The sequence below is a fragment of the Nansenia antarctica genome (assembly GCF_963989245.1).
Source record: "Nansenia antarctica genome assembly, chromosome: 7".
Classification (NCBI taxonomy): Eukaryota; Metazoa; Chordata; class Actinopteri; order Argentiniformes; family Microstomatidae; genus Nansenia; species Nansenia antarctica.
In genome coordinates this window covers 7,497,319-7,515,616 of record NC_137677.1, presented here as the reverse complement: position 1 = coordinate 7,515,616, position 18,298 = coordinate 7,497,319, and the positions used below count along the sequence as shown (strand labels likewise).

Below are 18,298 nucleotides of genomic sequence, written 5' to 3'. Positions count from 1 at the left end.
GTCCGTTCATCCACAATAAAGGCAACCGGACCGGAAACTCAGTCTTAGAACCTCCCTCCGTCACGGGAGACGACATACTATAATACATACAGGCATCACAGGAGAAGAAAAGAGTTCTTTAAAAAAAAGGGAAAAAAAGAAGAAGAAGAAGCTGAATACTGATGGAGGGCAGGATTTATTATAGTCCTCCTGCACGTGTGCAAAACCTCTTCATGTGGAGAGAGGCAGGTAGGGGGCGCTGTCTGTCTGGCCTCTCAGCCCACAGGCGTCACTAGTCCCTATCCGCCCCCACTGGCACTGCAGTCGCACTGCACATCATAGTCAACGTGGAGGGGGAGGGGAGGGGGGACAGGGAGGGTAAATGGCTCCTTTTGGGGATATATGGAGTGGTGGGTGGGGGGGGTGGGTGAGGGGGCAGCAAGGTAAGGTAGGGGGTCCGATTTGGTGCATGGGGCATGGGGGGGGGACGTGGAGGTCAGAGTCTGTAAGCTCATTGGGTTCCGTTCGTTCCCATTGTCTGGTCGACCTCCGGATCCCCACCCACACCCCCGCTACAGTCTGCAGTCCCTCTGCGTACATCCCGCAGCAAGCCCCTTTGTCCTGTCCTGGGGGGGAAGGATGGGGGGAGGAGGAGGAGGAGGAAGAGGAAGAGGAGGAGGAGGGGGAGAGGGTCACAGTGTGACCTTGCTGAGGCGCAGGGAGAGGCTGGAGCGCTGCTGGGCGCGGGGGAGCGTGGAGCTGCAGCGGCTCCGCAGCTGGACCGGGCGCCCCGCCGTACCGCGCACGCGCAGCAGGAAGTCGTAGTTGGCCGAGGTGTTCATGGCGTAAAACACGTTGGCGTTGTCTGGGATCACCAGCTCTGAGAGAGAGAGAGAGAGAGAGAGAGAGAGAGAGAGAGAGAGAGAGAGAGAGAGAGAGAGAGAGAGAGAGAGAGAGAAAGAGAGAAAGAGAGAAAGAGAGAAAGAGAGAGTTGTAAATGTTGTAAATTTTTTGCATAATATTACCACGGTATATCGGAGAGACAGAATAACAAAGATATTCTCATCTCCCGAGCCGTGTATGTGTATGTGTGTGTGTATGTGTGTATGTGTGTGTGTGTGTGTGTGTGTATATGTGTATGTGTGTGTGTGTGTGTGTGTGTGTGAGTGTGTGACTGTGTGTGTGTGTGTTGTTTGAGTGACAGGGATGAGAGCTGGATGAGAGGTGTGTCCTTACCTCTGTCCTCAGAGATGACCTGCACCAGCTCGTATCCGTCCTCCGGCTCCGTCTCCAGGTTGTGCTTGGCGACGGCTCGAGAGATGACCGCCGGGGTCTTATCCTGACTGGTCAGCTGAGGGGAGAGAGACCACACGCCATCTTGTTAACCCCTTCATAGATGCTCATAGACACAGATGCTTTATGTCACCTATAAGAGGTGGTCCTCTGTGGCTCAGTTGGAAGAGCGTGGCGCTAACAACGCTTCGGTTGTGGATTCCCGCCGGGACCATATATACTGACGTGTACGCACTCATTGCAATGTAAGTTGCTTTGGATAAAAAGCGTCAGCTAAATGGTATATATAAATATGACTATAAATACATTCTACTGTAGTATGTCGGATAACAATGAATAATGGCTAAGCAGCTGCTAAGCTCCTCTGTGTATGAATGGCCTGTTACAATGGAAGGAAACACAAGACAAAAATATCATAAAGGTCATAAAGGTTTTCCTGCTAGCTCTCATAGAAACCACCTGATTTACTAATTATGGTTGACTGGACATAATAGAAGTCACTCTCTGGGGCGCTTAGGTGGCGTAGCGGGTTAAGCGCTGACCATGTAACCGCAGGGTCCCCGGATCGATTCCGGCCGGGGACATATCCTGCATGTCATCCCTCCTCTCTCTCTCTCTCACCCGTCCTTCCTGTCTAAATCTTCACTGTAACTGTCAATAAAAATGAAAAATATGAGTGGGACTGCCCCACTCAGAAAAAAAGAAAAAGAAACCTTCTATCAAGTCACGGACACTGAGTGACGTTTTCCCGTCATGTCTAATTCTGGAGTTGTGTTCAGACTCACCAGGATGCTCTTGTAGAGGTTCCCGTTGCCCTGCTCCAGGCTGACTCTGATGATGCAGGCGTCCTGGGCCTGGGTGTTGTAGGCCGGGGGCAGGGAGGAGCTGGGGGACAGGGGCGTGAGGGAGGCCGAGCGGCGGTGGAGGCAGGGCGGGCCGGGGAGGGAGGGCGAGGCGGGGGTCGCCGGCACGCTGGCCGAGGACAAGGTCGTGTCCATGGAGTGGAGAGACGTGCAGGACGAGGACTCGGAGAGCTGGGTAGAACAACGAGCAAGCACACGACGGTCGGCACATAGAGAACCACAATATTATCACCTGTTTATGTCCAGACTACACACTGTATCTCAAGGCTCTAGACGTCTAGACTACACATCTCACACATAAGATGTGAAAAGGGAAATCATGGAGGAACAGGAGTGGTTAAAAAAAACAAAAAACATTGAGTAAAATCCACCTCTATGACATCCAATAGGAAACACCAAACGAGAGATAACGACATCTACAACAACAACCGCTGTAGCCGCGGTAACCTGGCGAGTGTGTGTGGTGGTGTGTACCTTGTTCTGCTGGGCGTCTGAGGTGTGCATGGGGGTCAGGCCCTCGCTGTCTGAGGGGCTGGAGGAGTCACTGGAGGACACGCTGACAGAGTCCATGCTCTCCCCGGAGCTGCCAGTAGGGGGCGACCGTGGGGTCTCCCTCACTGGGGAACTGTGGGAACTCTCCACTCCCAGGAACAGCCTGGCAAAAAAAAAAAAAAAGAGAAAGTACCAGATTAGATAAGAGATAAGACAGGTCATATACAGGCCGTATACACAGATTTTAATGGTTCATATCTCGATATTTCAGTTTCATATCTGATTTGAGTTTGAGTGCTTTGAGTTGCATTCATGTACGAAAGGCGCTATATAAATAAAGTTTCACTTCACTTCACTTCACATTATTCCACCGTAGGACATAATTAGACGTGACACTCACAGGCTAAGTCTCTTGACCATGCTCTTGCGAGGTTTGGGTGAGGTCGGACTGCTGTCTCCCACGCCCTCGATCTCACAAGACAGAGCATAGCTGCAGGGAACAGATTAAGAGTTAACACTCATGACATCGTGACCACCTGTTCGTTCACAAAGCCTAAGCATATGTTTTATATAATAAAAAATTAGCAACATTTTAAAAAATACATTAAAAAATGTTTTAAACAAGTTGAGTGAGGTAGAGAGCTCAGGTGTGCGGTAATATGGAACGGTTAGGAGAGAGACACAGAGAGAGAAAGTGGTGAGGTGCTGTTAAAGTAACTGTGTCTCTACCTCTCCTCCTCGCTGTGCTGGGGTTGGCTCTTGAACCAGCGGAGGAAGCCAGCGTCAGCGCTCAGGCAATAACTGTTACACGCAGACTGAAGCAACTTGATCTGAGCTATCACCTCAAACTCCTGGAGAGAGAGGAGGGGGGGGAGAGAGTGAGAGAGAGAGAGAGAGGGAGAGTCAATGTCATGTCAGTCAAGCAAACGCTGTTAACACCCTGAGACATTCGTATAACCACCTCATTAGAGGTTTAGGGTAAGGTTGAAAGTGTCACTCACCCTGCGCCTCTTCTCAAAGTTGATCAGGCCGCCCTGCAGAGGACACAAAGAAGACACTGTGTGAGACGGTGTGTCTCCTACTAGCGAGTACAAACAGCACCAGACCAGACTACCCAAAAAACTGCCAAACAAATTCCTCACATACTCATGGAAACTCATCCTCCAAGATACAAACAGTGTGGTGTGGTGAGTCACGAACACACACGTGCACACACACAGACAATAACACCCAGGCACATACCGTACGGGTAGAACACACACACACACACGCACACACACACACACACACACACACACACACACACACACAAAAACAGTGGTGTGGTGAGTCACGAACACACACGTGCACACACACACACACAATAACACCCAGGCACATGCCGAGCAGGCAGAACACACAGTGAGAGCAGTAATGGGAGTACCGTAGGTGATAATAAGGTCTGGTTTACCTCCACCAGGTCTGGCAGGGCTGTGTCCAGCATGGTCAGGTCTGTCAGGAAGGTGCCCAGGTAGGGGATGGTGCCCTGCATGGCACCCTGGGAAGAGACAGAGCCCCAGGTTACACACACCTGAAGGTACAGCCTAGCGTCCCTCAACCCTCTCACTCTGACACACCCTTGTCTGGTCTACAACATAGTTCTGGATCCATTTCAATTCAATTAAAATCTTATTGGCACGGGAAACATACGTTTCAAAGCAAGTGTGAAGATAAAAAACAAAAAAGAATGTCATGTACGACTACAATAAAGAAGTTATTAAACAGAGCTGTGCATATGTATAGTATACAGGTAGATAAAGATAACTTAAGATGAATCTTTCACTCAGAATAAGCCTGACAGAAATATACGATAATAGTAACCGTGCCAGTGGGGGCGGATAGGGACTAGTGACGCCTGTGGGCTGAGAGGCCAGACAGACAGCACCCCCTACCTGCCTCTCTCCACATGAAGACCGTAACTGTATTCTCATCATTGATTGAGGACAAAAAAAAATAACTGATGCACTCCATTATCGTATAATATCTCACCATTTCCTTCTGCAGTAACAGCCGTTTGTGTGTGCGTTTCTGGTGCTCCTTGGCACAGCTCTCCATGCTGGCAAACTTAGAGGTTCCCTCCTGTAGAAGAAGTGGATGGCATCATTATGAACGGAATGGGGAACCGTGTCAAACACATCAAACCACTGCTCAGTTATCGGTCAACCACGACATCATCACCACTCTAGAATGAAGGGGTTCTATGGAGCTACATTTACATTTTGGACATTTACCCAAAGCGACTTACATTCGTCTAAAGTAAGTGAATCCTCTATACCTCAGTCATACATCATAAGAAAAAAATGCTCTATGCTCGGACCAGGTGCCATTAGCCAATGCTATTATGATTATTCATATTCAATTCTATATTTTGTATTATTAACAGTAGAGGAGCTACCACTCACCCTCATCAGAAGCTCTCTGCTGGTCAGGTAGTTGTTGTGATCGGAGAAGATGTCCGACAGCTCCTCGAACGTCTGCATGCTGTCTCTGTGTGGGAAAGAGAGAGAGATAAGGCTCAACAAAAAGACAATGGGGCTTTATCTGCTTCGACAATATTTACATTTGTAATGAAATGCCAATGAGTTTAATTGAATGCACAACAAAGAATCACTCCATTGCTCTAGACTCCATTGTCTTTATCAAGTCTACCAAACTGATAAGCAAATCCTGGGCTCTGTAGTGTCTGATAAGGGACTTGGTGATTGACATGTGTCCCTGGGTGTGAAGGAGACTCACTTGTGCACACAAGCCCAGGCTCTCTTCAGCCTGTAGAGGGGGTTGGACTGCAGGGCAGACACGATGGCACGCAGGGACGAGAAGTTCTTACGGATGCGACACTCCTGATAAGGGGTTGCATACAACAGAGTCAGTCGTGACAGGCGGAGCACTCACAGTGTGTGTGTCTGTGTGTGTGTGTGTAAGTAAGTAAGTAAGTAAGTAAATAAGCAAGTAAGTAAGTAAAGCTTTATTTATATAGCGCCTTTCGTACATGAAATGCAACTCAAAGCGCTTTTGTGTGTGTGTGTGTGTGTTTTGTGTGTGTGCGTGAATGTGCGTGTGCCTGTGTGTGTGTGTGCCTGTGTGTGTGTGTGCCTGTGTGTATGTGTGCATGTGAGTGTGTGTGCGTGTATGTGCATGTGTGCATGAGTGCAAGAGTGCGTGTGTGTATGTACAGTATGTGTGTGTGTGTGTGCCCACAGCACAGGGGGGTGTATTCCCAGTTCATCCTCACCTGGGCGATCTCTATCCAGCACTGGATGACGCGGGCGCGGAGGTGGGGGCGGATCTGTCGCCTGCGCAGCACGGTGCTGACCACGCAGGCGGCCACGGCGTTGAACTGGGTGATGGTGGCGCGGATGGTGGGAGCGCTGTGCTTGTTCTTCTTCTTGTCTCTCTGGGACCAGATGGAACCCAGGCAATGGTGGGGGACAACCCTCTTAAACAGCAACTGGAGAATCAAATAATAATAATGAATAAGAATCATCATCATCGAAACAATAGTTCTTCATATATCATATGCTGAAAACAAAAGAAGAAGCCATAACAGCCATAATCATGTTGATATCATCTCTTTGTGTGTCTTTGGCCCGATCCCAATTCACCCCTCCGGCTCCGTTTTGCGCGTTCACGTTTAGGTTAGTGGTGTCCCGATTCATTTTTCATCAAGGGCTAGGGGTAGGAGGGCTATCCACGGCTTCGTTTGGAGAATTTCGGGACCCACGTTCGATTCGGAGCCATGACCCCAGAATGCATTGCGATTCATCAGCAGAAAATGATTCCGCTCTCGTAGGCTTAAATGCGGAAGCCAGCCACAAATGTCATATACTTTTTCTGTAATTACTTATTAATTAAGATTTGAAAATGTATGATAACCATCTTATTATCTTAGTTTAATGTCATTTCAGTGCATTATAGACCTTTTCTTTATAACAAGCATAAAAAAGAAATCTCTAATATGCCGAGGTGCTGTGTCTAACGTTACAGGCATGACAGTCACGCATATTGACATATTTCCATGTTTGATGGCATATGACACCTACTAATGTCATTTCAATGCATTATAGACCTTTTCTTTACAACAAGCATAAAAAAAATCACTGTTATGCCGAGGTGCTGTGCCTATGCTTAACATAGTTAAGTTTCCACAGTCCAGCGCACTCGGGTTTAGCAGTAGAGGACTGGTACCTGGGCACTTCCATTAGACTTTAGACTTATAGATCGGTGCACGATTCACATTTCAGAGATGTACAATCCTGTTTATTTAGAAATTAATTATTACCTGTGGCAGCGGATGATGGTAGACATATTTAATGTAAAGTTATCTATCTAACGTTAGGCTGATCTGTGCATGATCAGCCTAATGAATGGCTAACGCCTAACGCTGGTGGAATGAGCTCCCCACGGCTGTCAGAACGGCAGAGTCACTACCCATCTTCCGTCGTAGACTGAAGACCCACCTCTTCAGGTTACACCTTAACTGCTCCTCCTGAGACATCTTCTGCCCTCAGCACTACGTCTCCTAAAGACGTCCGCTTTCCCCTCTACTGTGTCCCTAAGAACTTATATCGCCCTCCTTGTACTGTTTCTCTGTTCCTCCAGTATTAAAAAATAAATAAAAATAAAATAAAGTAGTTTTAGAAGAAGGTGGTAGAAGAAGGTTTCTCCTTCTATCAGTGGCCCCGGGCCTGAGCTGGATTACTCTTCCTGCCACGAATGGTGGACTGCTGATTCACATGCTTAGTATTCAAATTGATTGTAAATCGCTTTGGAATAAGGCGTCTGCTAAATGCCAAAAATGTAAATGTAAATGCATGATAGGCACGCATTTTGACCTAGTTCTATCGCATTTCCCCCCCATTTCCCCCCCTTGATGGTATTATGGTATATAGTTATATAGCGGGACTTTTTTTTATTTTATTTTTTATAAATTAGTTTTTTCAGATTTTATCCCTTTTTTTCACCCAATTTGGTAGCCAATTGAACCCAACCTAGCATCCAATTATCCCCTGCCTATTGCGAGGGATCCGCCGCACGACCCCGTGGCCGGCAGTCCCAGAGGAGGCCGCCAGGCAGACTAGCTGACTGGCTCCTCGAGCCCAGCACCGTTATTACGGCACCCCGGGGGCGCTGTTGCGCGACGGATCCTTGTCCGGAACTACTCCTATACCCCCCCTCGGGAGCGGCCGCCCAATATGCCGCTCCCCGTATGTGCCTCAGCCATATCCGGGTCTGGCGAGCCGGGATACGAACCCCGGCCCCGGTGGGCAGCATGCACTGGTGGCCAGTGCTTAGCCCGCTACACCACCGCGGGGCACATATAGCGGGACTTTTAAAACAAAACTACCCGCAATCTAATCTGAGCAGTTGTTATTATGTAATATTATTGATGGATGTGCCATTTTTGATGGAGAGCAGTGAGCGGGAGACTCATCAAGGACATGTAGTTGACTAATGCAGTGGACAGCGGCTGTTTCTCCAGCGTTCCTGTCACATCGGATTTCGGAACGCCAAAAAAATAAATCTGCGCTCCCTGTAAGTCATGCATTTTTCCATGTTTCCCTTTGATGGCATATGACGCCGTAAATTTTACTAACGTTCAGCCGCGAAGTTGTTGCACTGTTGTCCTATATCAGTGCAGACTGGCAGGATAGGAGCACAGGTTTCATACAGGTTAGAGCGCCGTTATTCTGTCATGGTCTGACAATGAAGCATTGCTCTTTTTTATTTTATGACTTGTTTGATCGATTGATAAGTGTAAAACTTGTGAATGAATCGCGAGCGTCAATGCTTTTCTATGACACTACTGATGACGTATCAGGGTCTTGAAGGGTTGTCCCATTTCATAGGGAAATATTTCAACCACTATGGCTTGTGGCTCTGTTCCGAAGGCCTTGGCTCAAAAGCGAGTGGTACTCGAAAACGAGCCATAGGGGTAGAAAAGGGAATCGGGATTCGGCCGTTGTCTTATGCACCAAACACACCAAGTCAATGTCCTGTATGTGTGAATATACTTGGCAATAAAAATGATTCTGATTCTGATTTGTTACATCCTTCTCCTCCAGCCACTCAAGGCTCAGATTGATTTGCTGTACACTGTCATGAACACAACAGGGGTTCTTTTAGTGTCGGAAGCAGTGAAAACAAGGTGTCTCTGGACGCTCCTAAATCCTGCTCTCACCGCGTCCATGTAGGTCAGCTGCTCCGCTACCAAGTCGGCCTCGAACGACAGGAAGTCCTCCTGGGCCTCGATCTCCACTTCGTCCTCCTCGCCCAGGCAGAAGGAGCTGTTGCCGTGGAAACCGCCTGAAAACCAGAGGGACCGAGAGTTAGGAGATGACGATTAGACTAAACGATGGACAGACATAGACATAGAGAGAGAGAGAGAGAGAGAGAGAGAGAGAGAGAGAGAGAGAGAGAGAGAGAGAGAGAGAGAGAGAGAGAGAGAGAGAGAGAGAGAGAGAGAGAGAGAGAGAGAGAGAGAGAGAGAGAGGGAGACGGAAAGTTCAATAGTCGACTAGACACAAAATGTCGGACCGCCAGCTACATCAGACACCCACCGTCTGGGGAGTCCGGGTCCAGACTGGCCTGACTCTGTAGCTGCTCCAGGAGACTCTGGGCCCTGCGCGTGGCCTCGGAGCCCGGCAGCACCCTCTGCAGGTAGCCCAGCACCCTGTGGAGGCAGGGGTAGGCCGGCGGCTCCTGGAAGTCCTCTGGACACTGATCCAACCAGGCTCGCAGGATGGAGGCCAGGGCACTGAGGAGAGGAGAGGAGGGGGAGAGGAGAGGAGGAGAGGGGGAGAGGAGAGGGGGAGGGGAGGGGAGATGAGAGGAGAGGAGAGGAGGGGGGGAGGGGAGAGGGGGAGAGGAGGAGGGGGGAGGGGGGAGAGGGGAGGAGAGGGGGAGGGGGGAGATGAGAGGAGAGGAGGGGGAGAGGAGAGGGGGAGGGGGGAGATGAGAGGAGGAGAGGGGGAGAGGAGAGGGGGAGGGGAGAGGAGGAGAGGGGAGGGGAGAGGGGGAGGGGAGAGGAGGAGAGGGGGAGGGGGGAGAGGAGGAGAGGGGGAGGGGGGAGAGGAGAGGAGAGGAGGGGGGGAGGGGAGGGGAGAGGAGGGGAGAGGAGGAGAGGGGGAGAGGAGAGGAGAGGAGAGGGGGAGAGGAGACAGGGATGGTCAGGGTGGGCTGCTGCTGGGAACCAGCTGCTACTCGACAGAAGGCGACACTTTTTTGGGTTGGACAGGACAGACAGTGAATCCAGCTCACCACCATATGGAATGGACACAGATCTCTATTAGTGACAATGACCAAGCAAAAGAGTGGACAGTCAGGAAGGGTATTATAAATAGAGAATGACGAGAAAGGTAAAGAGAGAGGCAGACAGACACGGCAATGTTTGGAAATCCTACTTTCTAACAGCTTTGGTTTCCGAGGGTCTAGATCGCTGCGTCTCCTCGTCACCGTCCTCCTCATTTCCGTACCTGAGAGAAAGAGAGAGAGGGAGAGAGAGAGAGAGGGAGAGAGAGAGAGAAAAACCAAAAACAATGTGTTAAGTTAAGTTAACACACCCTACCAGAACCACGCTTGTGTGAAATCAAGTGAGACTTCTCTCTTCTCTCTCCACATCATCTCAGCCTACTGCAAAGGGGATACATAAACTCAGGCCCTTGAGAGAGTCCTGCTGGTTTCCATTGACCATAAACTGTTGCTGATTGGCTGCACAAAGGCATACACCCAGGGTCTAAGTCGGGGGAGGGGGGGGGGGCGGTCACAACGCCTGGCTGTGTGGAGACGTACTTGTCGAGCAGCAGCTGCAGCACAGTCTGCGTGCTGGCGAAGGCGCGGTAGGTGGAGAGGAAAATGCTGGTGTAGGTGAGGTCATTGTCCCCGAACGCCGTCAGCAGGGTCTCCACCAGCCGCTCCAGGGTCCCCGCGCGGATAGTCCGGATCTTACAGGTCTCCAGCTGGCTCACCGTGTGACCGGGGGGCAGCCGGTCTCCCTCCGCCTGGGGGAGGGGGTGGAGATGGAGGGATAAATAAAATAAATAAAAAGAAATGGTTAGGGTTAGATGAGAACGGGATAGAGAGAGAAGGAGAGATGTTTGGCGAGACAAAGCCACCCTATATTTAATTCTTAAGCAGATGTGTCCGTCTATTGTGTCTGCAGGGAGATTGAGGGGAGAGAAAAGGGAGGGGAGGGCGGGAGAAAAAGGGGAGAGAAAGAGGGAGACCTTGGCGCTGCTAGCACGCTACAACAGGAAACTCTCCAATCTGCTTTTAATCACAGAGAGAGAGAGAGAGGGAGAGAGAGCCCCTCCTCCACCCGTGTCCGCTGGCTGAGAGTCAGAAAGGGGGACAGCAGAGCACACTCTCACACACCAGCACAGACGCACTCTGTGTCTGACAACTCACTGTTCGCTGGACATGGGGCTGCGTGTTGAGAACAATTAGCCAGCTGTACTCATACTGTACATGACTGCACACAGCTCATACTAACACAGACTACATTGCTTCTCCACCGCAGGACGGCCTCATTGTTAATGCATGCGTGAAATGTTGATACAATGTTGAAATTGATACAATTCCGTTCTGTGCGTTACAATGAGCCTGTCCTCCGATTTCTACCTCCGTCAGCCTCCCCTGATACAGTGTATTTCACTACTTCTCTAAAGTCAGTACATTTCTAGTGAACAGTGAGTTGATGCACTTCATATATTGTACCTCGTGAGTAACTTGGAATCAGCCTCATATCGTTCTTGCCCCTGTTTTATATGAAAGTCCCATTATTTGTATTTTATTTATTCATATCGTTCTTGCTCCTGTTTTATATTTTATATGAAAGTCCCATTATTTTTATCCTATTGCTCTGATCAAATTGTATTTTGTCTATTTTTTGTTGTTGATCTGGTGTTGTTTTATTGTGTAATTGTGCTGTTTGTTTTAACTGTTGAAACTTGATGTTTTTAAGCTGCTGTCTTGGCCAGTCTTCCCTTGAAAAAGAGATCATTGTGTCTCAATGGGACCGACCCTGGTTAAATAAAGGCTAAATAAAATAAATCTATCAAAAAATCAAATTTGCATTGACACACATCTACGGATGGCCAAAGATGACCAAAGGCATCACAGTAAAACAAAGCAGCTGGGAGAGACATGGCATCTTGTTTTTCTAAACAAATGAGTGATAGAGACAAATCAACAACGTCTGCTGCGGAGAGACAACTAACAGGGATATTCATAGCAATAGCAATGATAGCAATGCTATTGAATAGACCTCAAATATATATTTTTAAATCAAAGCCAATCTACCTACCCCCGCCCCACCCACGCCCTAAAAAACTATTCAACCCACGTCAACGTGTCGCTCTCAAATGTAGGTCAGGTTTCAACAGCTCCAACTAATTAGAAGAGAGCCAGGTGAGAATGTCTCCTTCCGCTAAAAACAAGCGCTCAAGTTTGACAAACTCATTTGACAAAGTATTGCAGTTGCACTCCTCTTATTGGTATGCAAATGCCTTGTTATTAGACGATGCAGGGATTCAGGGAACTAGGCATTTGGGTGGCAGTGGGAATATCAGGCATATCAGGAAATCACATGCTTTAACTAAACAGTTGAGTGCTCATGGAATTGTTGTTTTCAATGGTCTGCACTGGGTGTTGGCAAACATTGGATAATTGTAGTTTAAATGTTAAAACAACAGGCCCACGACCCAATGCTGGCACGGCACAACTGTATACAGTAGAAGGTATACAAAGCAGTGAAACTTTTTATGATTTTGCAATCTTCATCGACTGTTATATATATATATATTTATATATATGGATATATTGATGAATGCCTAGCTATTTATGCTCCAGATATATATATATATATATATGGATATATTGATGAATGCTTAGCTATTTATGCTCCAGACATATATGTCTGGAGCATAAATAGCTAGGCATCCATCAATACCATTATTGTTATTGTTTGTGATTGAGCCTGACTAGCTCTATTCCCCAAATGGTGTCTGGGGAACATTAATCACTAGCTTGTTGTTGTTGTGGTGGTGGTGGTGGTGGTGGTGGTGGTGGTAGTGAAGGAGCATAGAGTATAGTTGTCTCACCCCCAGCCATCTCGCTCCCTTGTTGGCGGCCTGTTGGATTTGGACCCTCTTCAGTGTGACGTTGTAGATGGCTCCCTCCTCCACCTCCTCCCCCCAGTCCTGCACTGAGCTCTGTGGGAGAGAGAACACAACAAGGGGGGCTGTTAAACAACCTCCTACAAACCAGGGAGGCCGACCCAATCAACTGCTGCCTGCTGCAAGCATCCATTTAAAAAAAGTGAAGAGAGACAGAGAGAGAATGGATATGGACGTACTTGAATCTCAATGAGAAGACGGAGAAACAAAAGAGAGCGAATGGGGGGGAATGGAAAGAAAAAGAGAAAGGGATGAAAGGAGGAGAGCAGCTAGACTGGACAGAGTGTTCTAGAACTGGAGGAGCTCCACAGAGGGAGTGAGACAGTCTCCCGCTTCCTCACCCCCTCCCCCACCCCGGCAGGCCTCTCTCTCTCTCTCTCTCTGTCTCTCTCTCTCTCTCTCTCTCTCAGAGCTGAGGTCAGAGCTGGAGTGAGCCACTGGAGCGCAGGAGAGCTGGAGCTGAGAGCTCTCACAGGCTTAACCCAATAAAACCAGCTTGTCCGACTAGAACCTGATACCTCTCTCTACAGGAGCCCAGAGCTGGGAGAAATACACTAGTATGAACCGCTCCAAACACTCACACACACACACACACACACACACACACACACACACACAGACACAGACTCACGGAAATGCATCGCTCTTCAGAATAGTCTATCTGGCACTAAACTCTGCGTGCTATAACACACCAAGCCTCCAAGTTATGCAGAGAGGGAGAGAGAGCGCACAGACAGAGCAGCAGTTCACTGACTCTCGCTCAAATTCCAAAAGAATTTGCTCAGTCAGGAGAGTCGGGGAGCCAGAGATCCACATGCGGTGTGACGGGGATGAGAGCTCATTATTAATCCCATAACGAGGAGCTCGAAACAGAGAGGGCAGACAGACTCCAGCCAGCTCCACCGGGCCTCCACGCTCTCCGGCCTAAAAAAGCTCAACGCCAATGTCCACTCTCTCACTCTCTTCCCCCAAACAGGGGGGGGAGGACGACAGCCAACTGGAGCCAAAGGTCAACGGCCCTCGTTAAGAGGCTGAATGGTCCGACCCCGACGCCCAATGGCACTCAGCCTGGACTGGCCGTTGGTGTGGGTGTGTGTGTTTGGGTTGAAACAAAAACACACCACAGAGGGGGACCGAAAACCCTCCCCAAACAATCCCAGGCACTGATAAACACTGTGGTGAGGGTGGAGGGTGGTGGTGGTGGAGCACAGGGGGGGTGGGTCGTGGGTCGGGCTCAGACTGGCACTGGGAGAGAGAGAGAGAGAGAGAGAGGGTTAGGCGAGGGCCGCAGGAGGTGGTGGTGGTGACTGTGGGAGATAAAAACGGACCAGCGTGTCTGTATTTGCCATCCGTTTCCTGTACAGTGCAGCCTCCCCTCTCTCTCTCGGCCTGCCTGAGAGATAAATACTTGGTTCCATGAGTCATGCAGTCCACACTCAAAACAATAGCTGGAGGTCTTTCTGCTGGCCGGCCCCGAAGCCTGCTGAGTCCACAGTCTGTGGGACAGAGCTCACTCTTTGTGCGAGGGCAGAAATGTTTTTCAGAGTGGGGTTTTAAAAGTCGGCCTGCTTTGTGGGACCAAGTTGGGGCTTTACGGGGGAGCCAAAGGCCTCGGGCGTGGGAGTCGTAAAAGAGAGATACCCAAACAGTCTGCCACCAAAACACGGCTGTTTTAGCCACTAACTGGTTCCAACCGTGGCAATTATGTGACATCTGCAACAATAGCGTACGATACTATTCTAAAAAAGTGAGATAGAGTTGACCTTAAACAGGAGAGTCTTAAGGGACTGCATGGCATATGAAAAGAACCCACTATGTAAACAGGAGATCGGTTTGTTTACTAGCTGCAGTTTCAGTTTTTGCTTCGTCTGAGGGATGCTGAACCCAGTTTGTGGAGGAGGAGGAGGAGGAGGAGGATGCAGAGTTGCAGAAGTCAAGAAGAAGAAGAATCATTCGCCTTAGCCAATAGTGGGAGTCAGTCTCTCTTTCCCCCTACTGACACAAAAACACATCACAAAAACACTGGCTGTTTATCAGCCGTGTGTGAAACCAATACTCCCCAAGACAACAACAACAACAACAACAACAACAGTATCAGGTCTTAGAGGGCTGATCTGTTGGCTTTTGTGCTCCAGACGCAGCTGGGGGACCTGAAGAGAGAGATGGGCCCCCGGGGCCACGGCCGATTGTTCCCCCCATTCTCACTCTGCAGCTCCGAGACAAAAGTTTTTCATTTCTACAACAGCACAGGGCCAGGGCAGAAACTAACGGGATCATATTGTCCCCAGGGTTTAAGATTTCCACAACAAAAGTTTTCATTTCTACAACAGCACAGGGGCAGAAACTAACGGGATCATATTGTCCCCTGGGTTTAAGATTTCCACAGGGCAATCGAGGGCACGTTTTTTATTTTATTATTATTATTAAACACGTAACGTTTGCGCACCCGAGATGAATGAAACCATATTTAAAGCACACAGTACACACCACGAGAAAGTCCCGAGATAAACAATGAAAAACTGCTCAAATGTATCCCCCGCCCCCCCCCCTCTTTCCCCTTTATCCGCTACTTTCCCAAGCCCCCCTAATACCCCCCTCCCCTCCCCTCTCCTCTCCCCCCTCTCTCCCCACTCTGAGCTGACTTCCAAAAACCGCAAAATCAACAACAGTCTGCACTGCAGCATGAAAAACAGAGGAACTTTTTTTTGCATTTTTTTTTCTTTACCATCTTAGCTTTCCAGGCGAATTTCATGGTCAGCGGTTCTCTCATGGTCCCGGGACAGCATCAGATCAGAACACGGTATAAATCCAATCGTGGTCCAAGAAATGTTTTCAGTCCAGTCCGGCCGCCGTAACAACATACGGCGATGTCCTCCTCTGTAAATGTCTTCTCCTCCCACTACACACACACAATCCGTCACAGCTCTCTTGTCTGTTGTCCCCCCCCCTCCCTCTCTCTCTCTCTCTCTCTCTCTCTCTCTCTCTCTCTCTCTCTCTCTCTCTCTCTCTCTCTCTCTCTCTCTCTCTCTCTCTCTCTCTCTCTCTCTCTCTCTCTCTCTCTCTCTCTCTCTCTCTCTCTCTCTCTCTCTCTCTCTCTCTCTCTCTCTCTCTCTCTCTCTCTCTCTCTCTCTCTCTCTCTCTCTCTCTCTCTCTCTCAACTCCAACCCGCCTCTCTCTTTCAATTTCCCTCTGCTCTGCTGTGAATGGCCAAGCTCCACCCACTGCACTCACCCACCCCCCTCTCTCTTTTCTTTCAATTGATTTCTTTCAATACCAGTGATCAAATCTGTCATGTATTAGATAATAACATCGTCATGTCCAGAATATATGTCGTAGGAATTGCGCACGGTTTTGTTGCGTAAAAGCTGAAGGTTGCTTGTCCTAGATTGGGGGACAATGCCAGGAAGTTAGATGCTGTCACTACTGTGTATTGTTGTTTATGTGAGAATAGGGGTAAGTGTGTGAGAGTGGACAACACTAGTTCCACTGTAATATGTGTTTGTACACGTAGACAACCCACTTGTGTGAATGGACAAACATCGGAGTCAGCCGGGTGAATAATCTTCACGAGGGTCGTCTGACCTTTATGAGTCTCGAATGATTATCACTGAATAATAACTTTACCCACTAAGTGTCCACGACGTCCCACATGAACCCTATGAGAGTAAGTCATGTACTTAGCACTTTAGCAGTCTACAATAGAAGGAGTAGGCCGAGTGGACAACGGGAACTCTGTGAGGGGTCTCTCTCAGTGGGAGAGAGAACAGGCTGGACACGCTACAGCTGGATGTCCTGTGTGTGACTCCCATGTCACGCTCGCACACAACCGCGTCACGCAGCATCAGTCACAGTCAGCTGGTGCTCTGCCCAAACGCAACAGGGCCCAGCCGTGGCGTCACTGGTACCCCCCCTGAACACCAAAGTGCAGGGAGGCCAGAGGGCCAGGGGGGGGGGGGGCTGCCTGGAGGGGGCCACAGTAGGCCAACCGGGCCAGGGGTTCAGGGCCAGGGTCCAGGTTCCAGGGAAGCCCTGTGTAAGCCTGGCGGGAGGCCAGTTTCCCAGGCAGGGGCTCGGGAGCTGTCCTGGTCGTCCACAATCAATCTCCCAAGGCTCTGGGAAGCATCGACAGGCAGTGGGAGAGGTCGCGACCCCCCGGCTCCCCCCGGGGAATGTTGTGTTGCTCTCCGAGGGGAGTGATGTCATGGATCTAGCGCAACAAGACTCCCCCCGACAGATGTGACAGGCACCGGTCAGCCCCGCGGATGAGCACACACACATCTCAGATGTCACCGGGAGACTCTCGGTCGTCTGTCGATCTGTCGGTGCCGTAAATTCACTTGTGGGGCTCAGTGTGTTCAGATGACAGAGATGTGGAGATGTGATTGTGTTGCATCAGCTTACTTTGGGGGGGGTGGGGGGGGGGACGGACGGACTGATATCTCCGGAAAAACAGAACAGAGAAGCCGTCTCTCTGACTGGGATGCGGGGCTCAAGATCTCATCTCTCGGCTCTGATACATGACCTAATAGGCCAAAGCGATTCCCTGCGGAGAGAGAGAGGTTTGTTTGTCTGGGGGGGGGGATGAAGGGGGATGGGGAGGGAGGGGGGGGGGGGGGGGGAGGGGGGGGGTGTGGGTGTTGCTACTGAGATCTAAGATGTTAAATACCACAGCCCCCAGACTTGAAGAACTACGCAGGTCAGCTCTCTTCTCCCCTGGCCCAGCCCTCCTTGTCCTCTCCGCCTTCCAGTCTTCCCTCTGGGGGACCCTATGTCACTCTGGGGGTCAGGCCAAATAACCCCCCCGCCCCCCCTCTCCTCTCTGCCCCTGACCCAGGATGGGGGGAACTTCAGTGAGTTCGCGGGACAAAAACAGGAGGAGCACCGAGCGCTGTTATTGCACCACTGTGGGGAAAAACGCACATTCCAGGAAATCTCCCACTTCCTGCCTGTAGCCTCTCGACTCCAACGTGCCTGCTGTCCTCATACCTGACTGGCTAGGTCGCCTAGCCACTCTGGCCCAGGGTGAACAACACTACAGTGAGGAGGAGGGGAGAGGAGGGGAGGAGAGGAGAGGAGAGGAGGAGAGGAGAGGAGAGGAGGGGAGGAGAGGAGGGGAGAAGAGGAGGAGAAGAGGAGGGGAGGAGAGAGGAGAGGGGAGGTGAGAGGAGAGGGGAGGAGAGGAGGAGAGAGACCATTCTCTCTGTGCAGTAGAACAGCAGTTCTCACAATGTAGCCGTCTCAAAGCCAAGTGGGTTTAACAGACCAGACAGGCCGACTGTGGGATGGTTTGAAGGCCTGCGTGTTTGGGGAGGATAAAGAGGTCAAGCTAAGAATGGGTAGTAGAGCAGTGAGTTTCAAAGAGGGTTATCAGAGTCGTGTATGTTTGTATGCATGTGCGCTCGTTTGCATTGTGTACACGCACACACGTGTGTGTGTGAGACTCCACACCCATGTCTGCAT

The 18,298-nt window shown here is 49.9% G+C and overlaps 1 protein-coding gene across 2 annotated transcripts in view; it reads right to left on the bottom strand.

Moving 5' to 3' along the window:
- Positions 1–671: 671 nt before the first annotated feature.
- The window catches only part of rgl1 (ral guanine nucleotide dissociation stimulator-like 1), a gene marked incomplete at both ends in the record, with an annotated part of 26,152 nt that continues 8,525 nt past the window's right edge, over positions 672–18,298 (bottom strand). Inside the window, 18 exons of one of the 2 annotated variants that reach the window (XM_080535452.1) lie at positions 672–859; positions 1,216–1,330; positions 2,058–2,306; positions 2,610–2,790; positions 3,028–3,117; positions 3,357–3,478; positions 3,629–3,661; positions 4,078–4,164; positions 4,656–4,745; positions 5,069–5,153; positions 5,403–5,506; positions 5,899–6,114; positions 8,845–8,969; positions 9,224–9,420; positions 10,067–10,138; positions 10,455–10,663; positions 12,764–12,874; positions 15,564–15,608. In XM_080535452.1, coding sequence (XP_080391578.1) covers positions 672–859; positions 1,216–1,330; positions 2,058–2,306; positions 2,610–2,790; positions 3,028–3,117; positions 3,357–3,478; positions 3,629–3,661; positions 4,078–4,164; positions 4,656–4,745; positions 5,069–5,153; positions 5,403–5,506; positions 5,899–6,114; positions 8,845–8,969; positions 9,224–9,420; positions 10,067–10,138; positions 10,455–10,663; positions 12,764–12,874; positions 15,564–15,608 — 2,319 coding nt within the window. Of the gene's footprint in view, positions 860–1,215; positions 1,331–2,057; positions 2,307–2,609; positions 2,791–3,027; positions 3,118–3,356; positions 3,479–3,628; positions 3,662–4,077; positions 4,165–4,655; positions 4,746–5,068; positions 5,154–5,402; positions 5,507–5,898; positions 6,115–8,844; positions 8,970–9,223; positions 9,421–10,066; positions 10,139–10,379; positions 10,664–12,763; positions 12,875–15,563; positions 15,609–18,298 lie in introns of those variants that run through there. The other variant, XM_080535451.1, reaches the window with a different exon arrangement.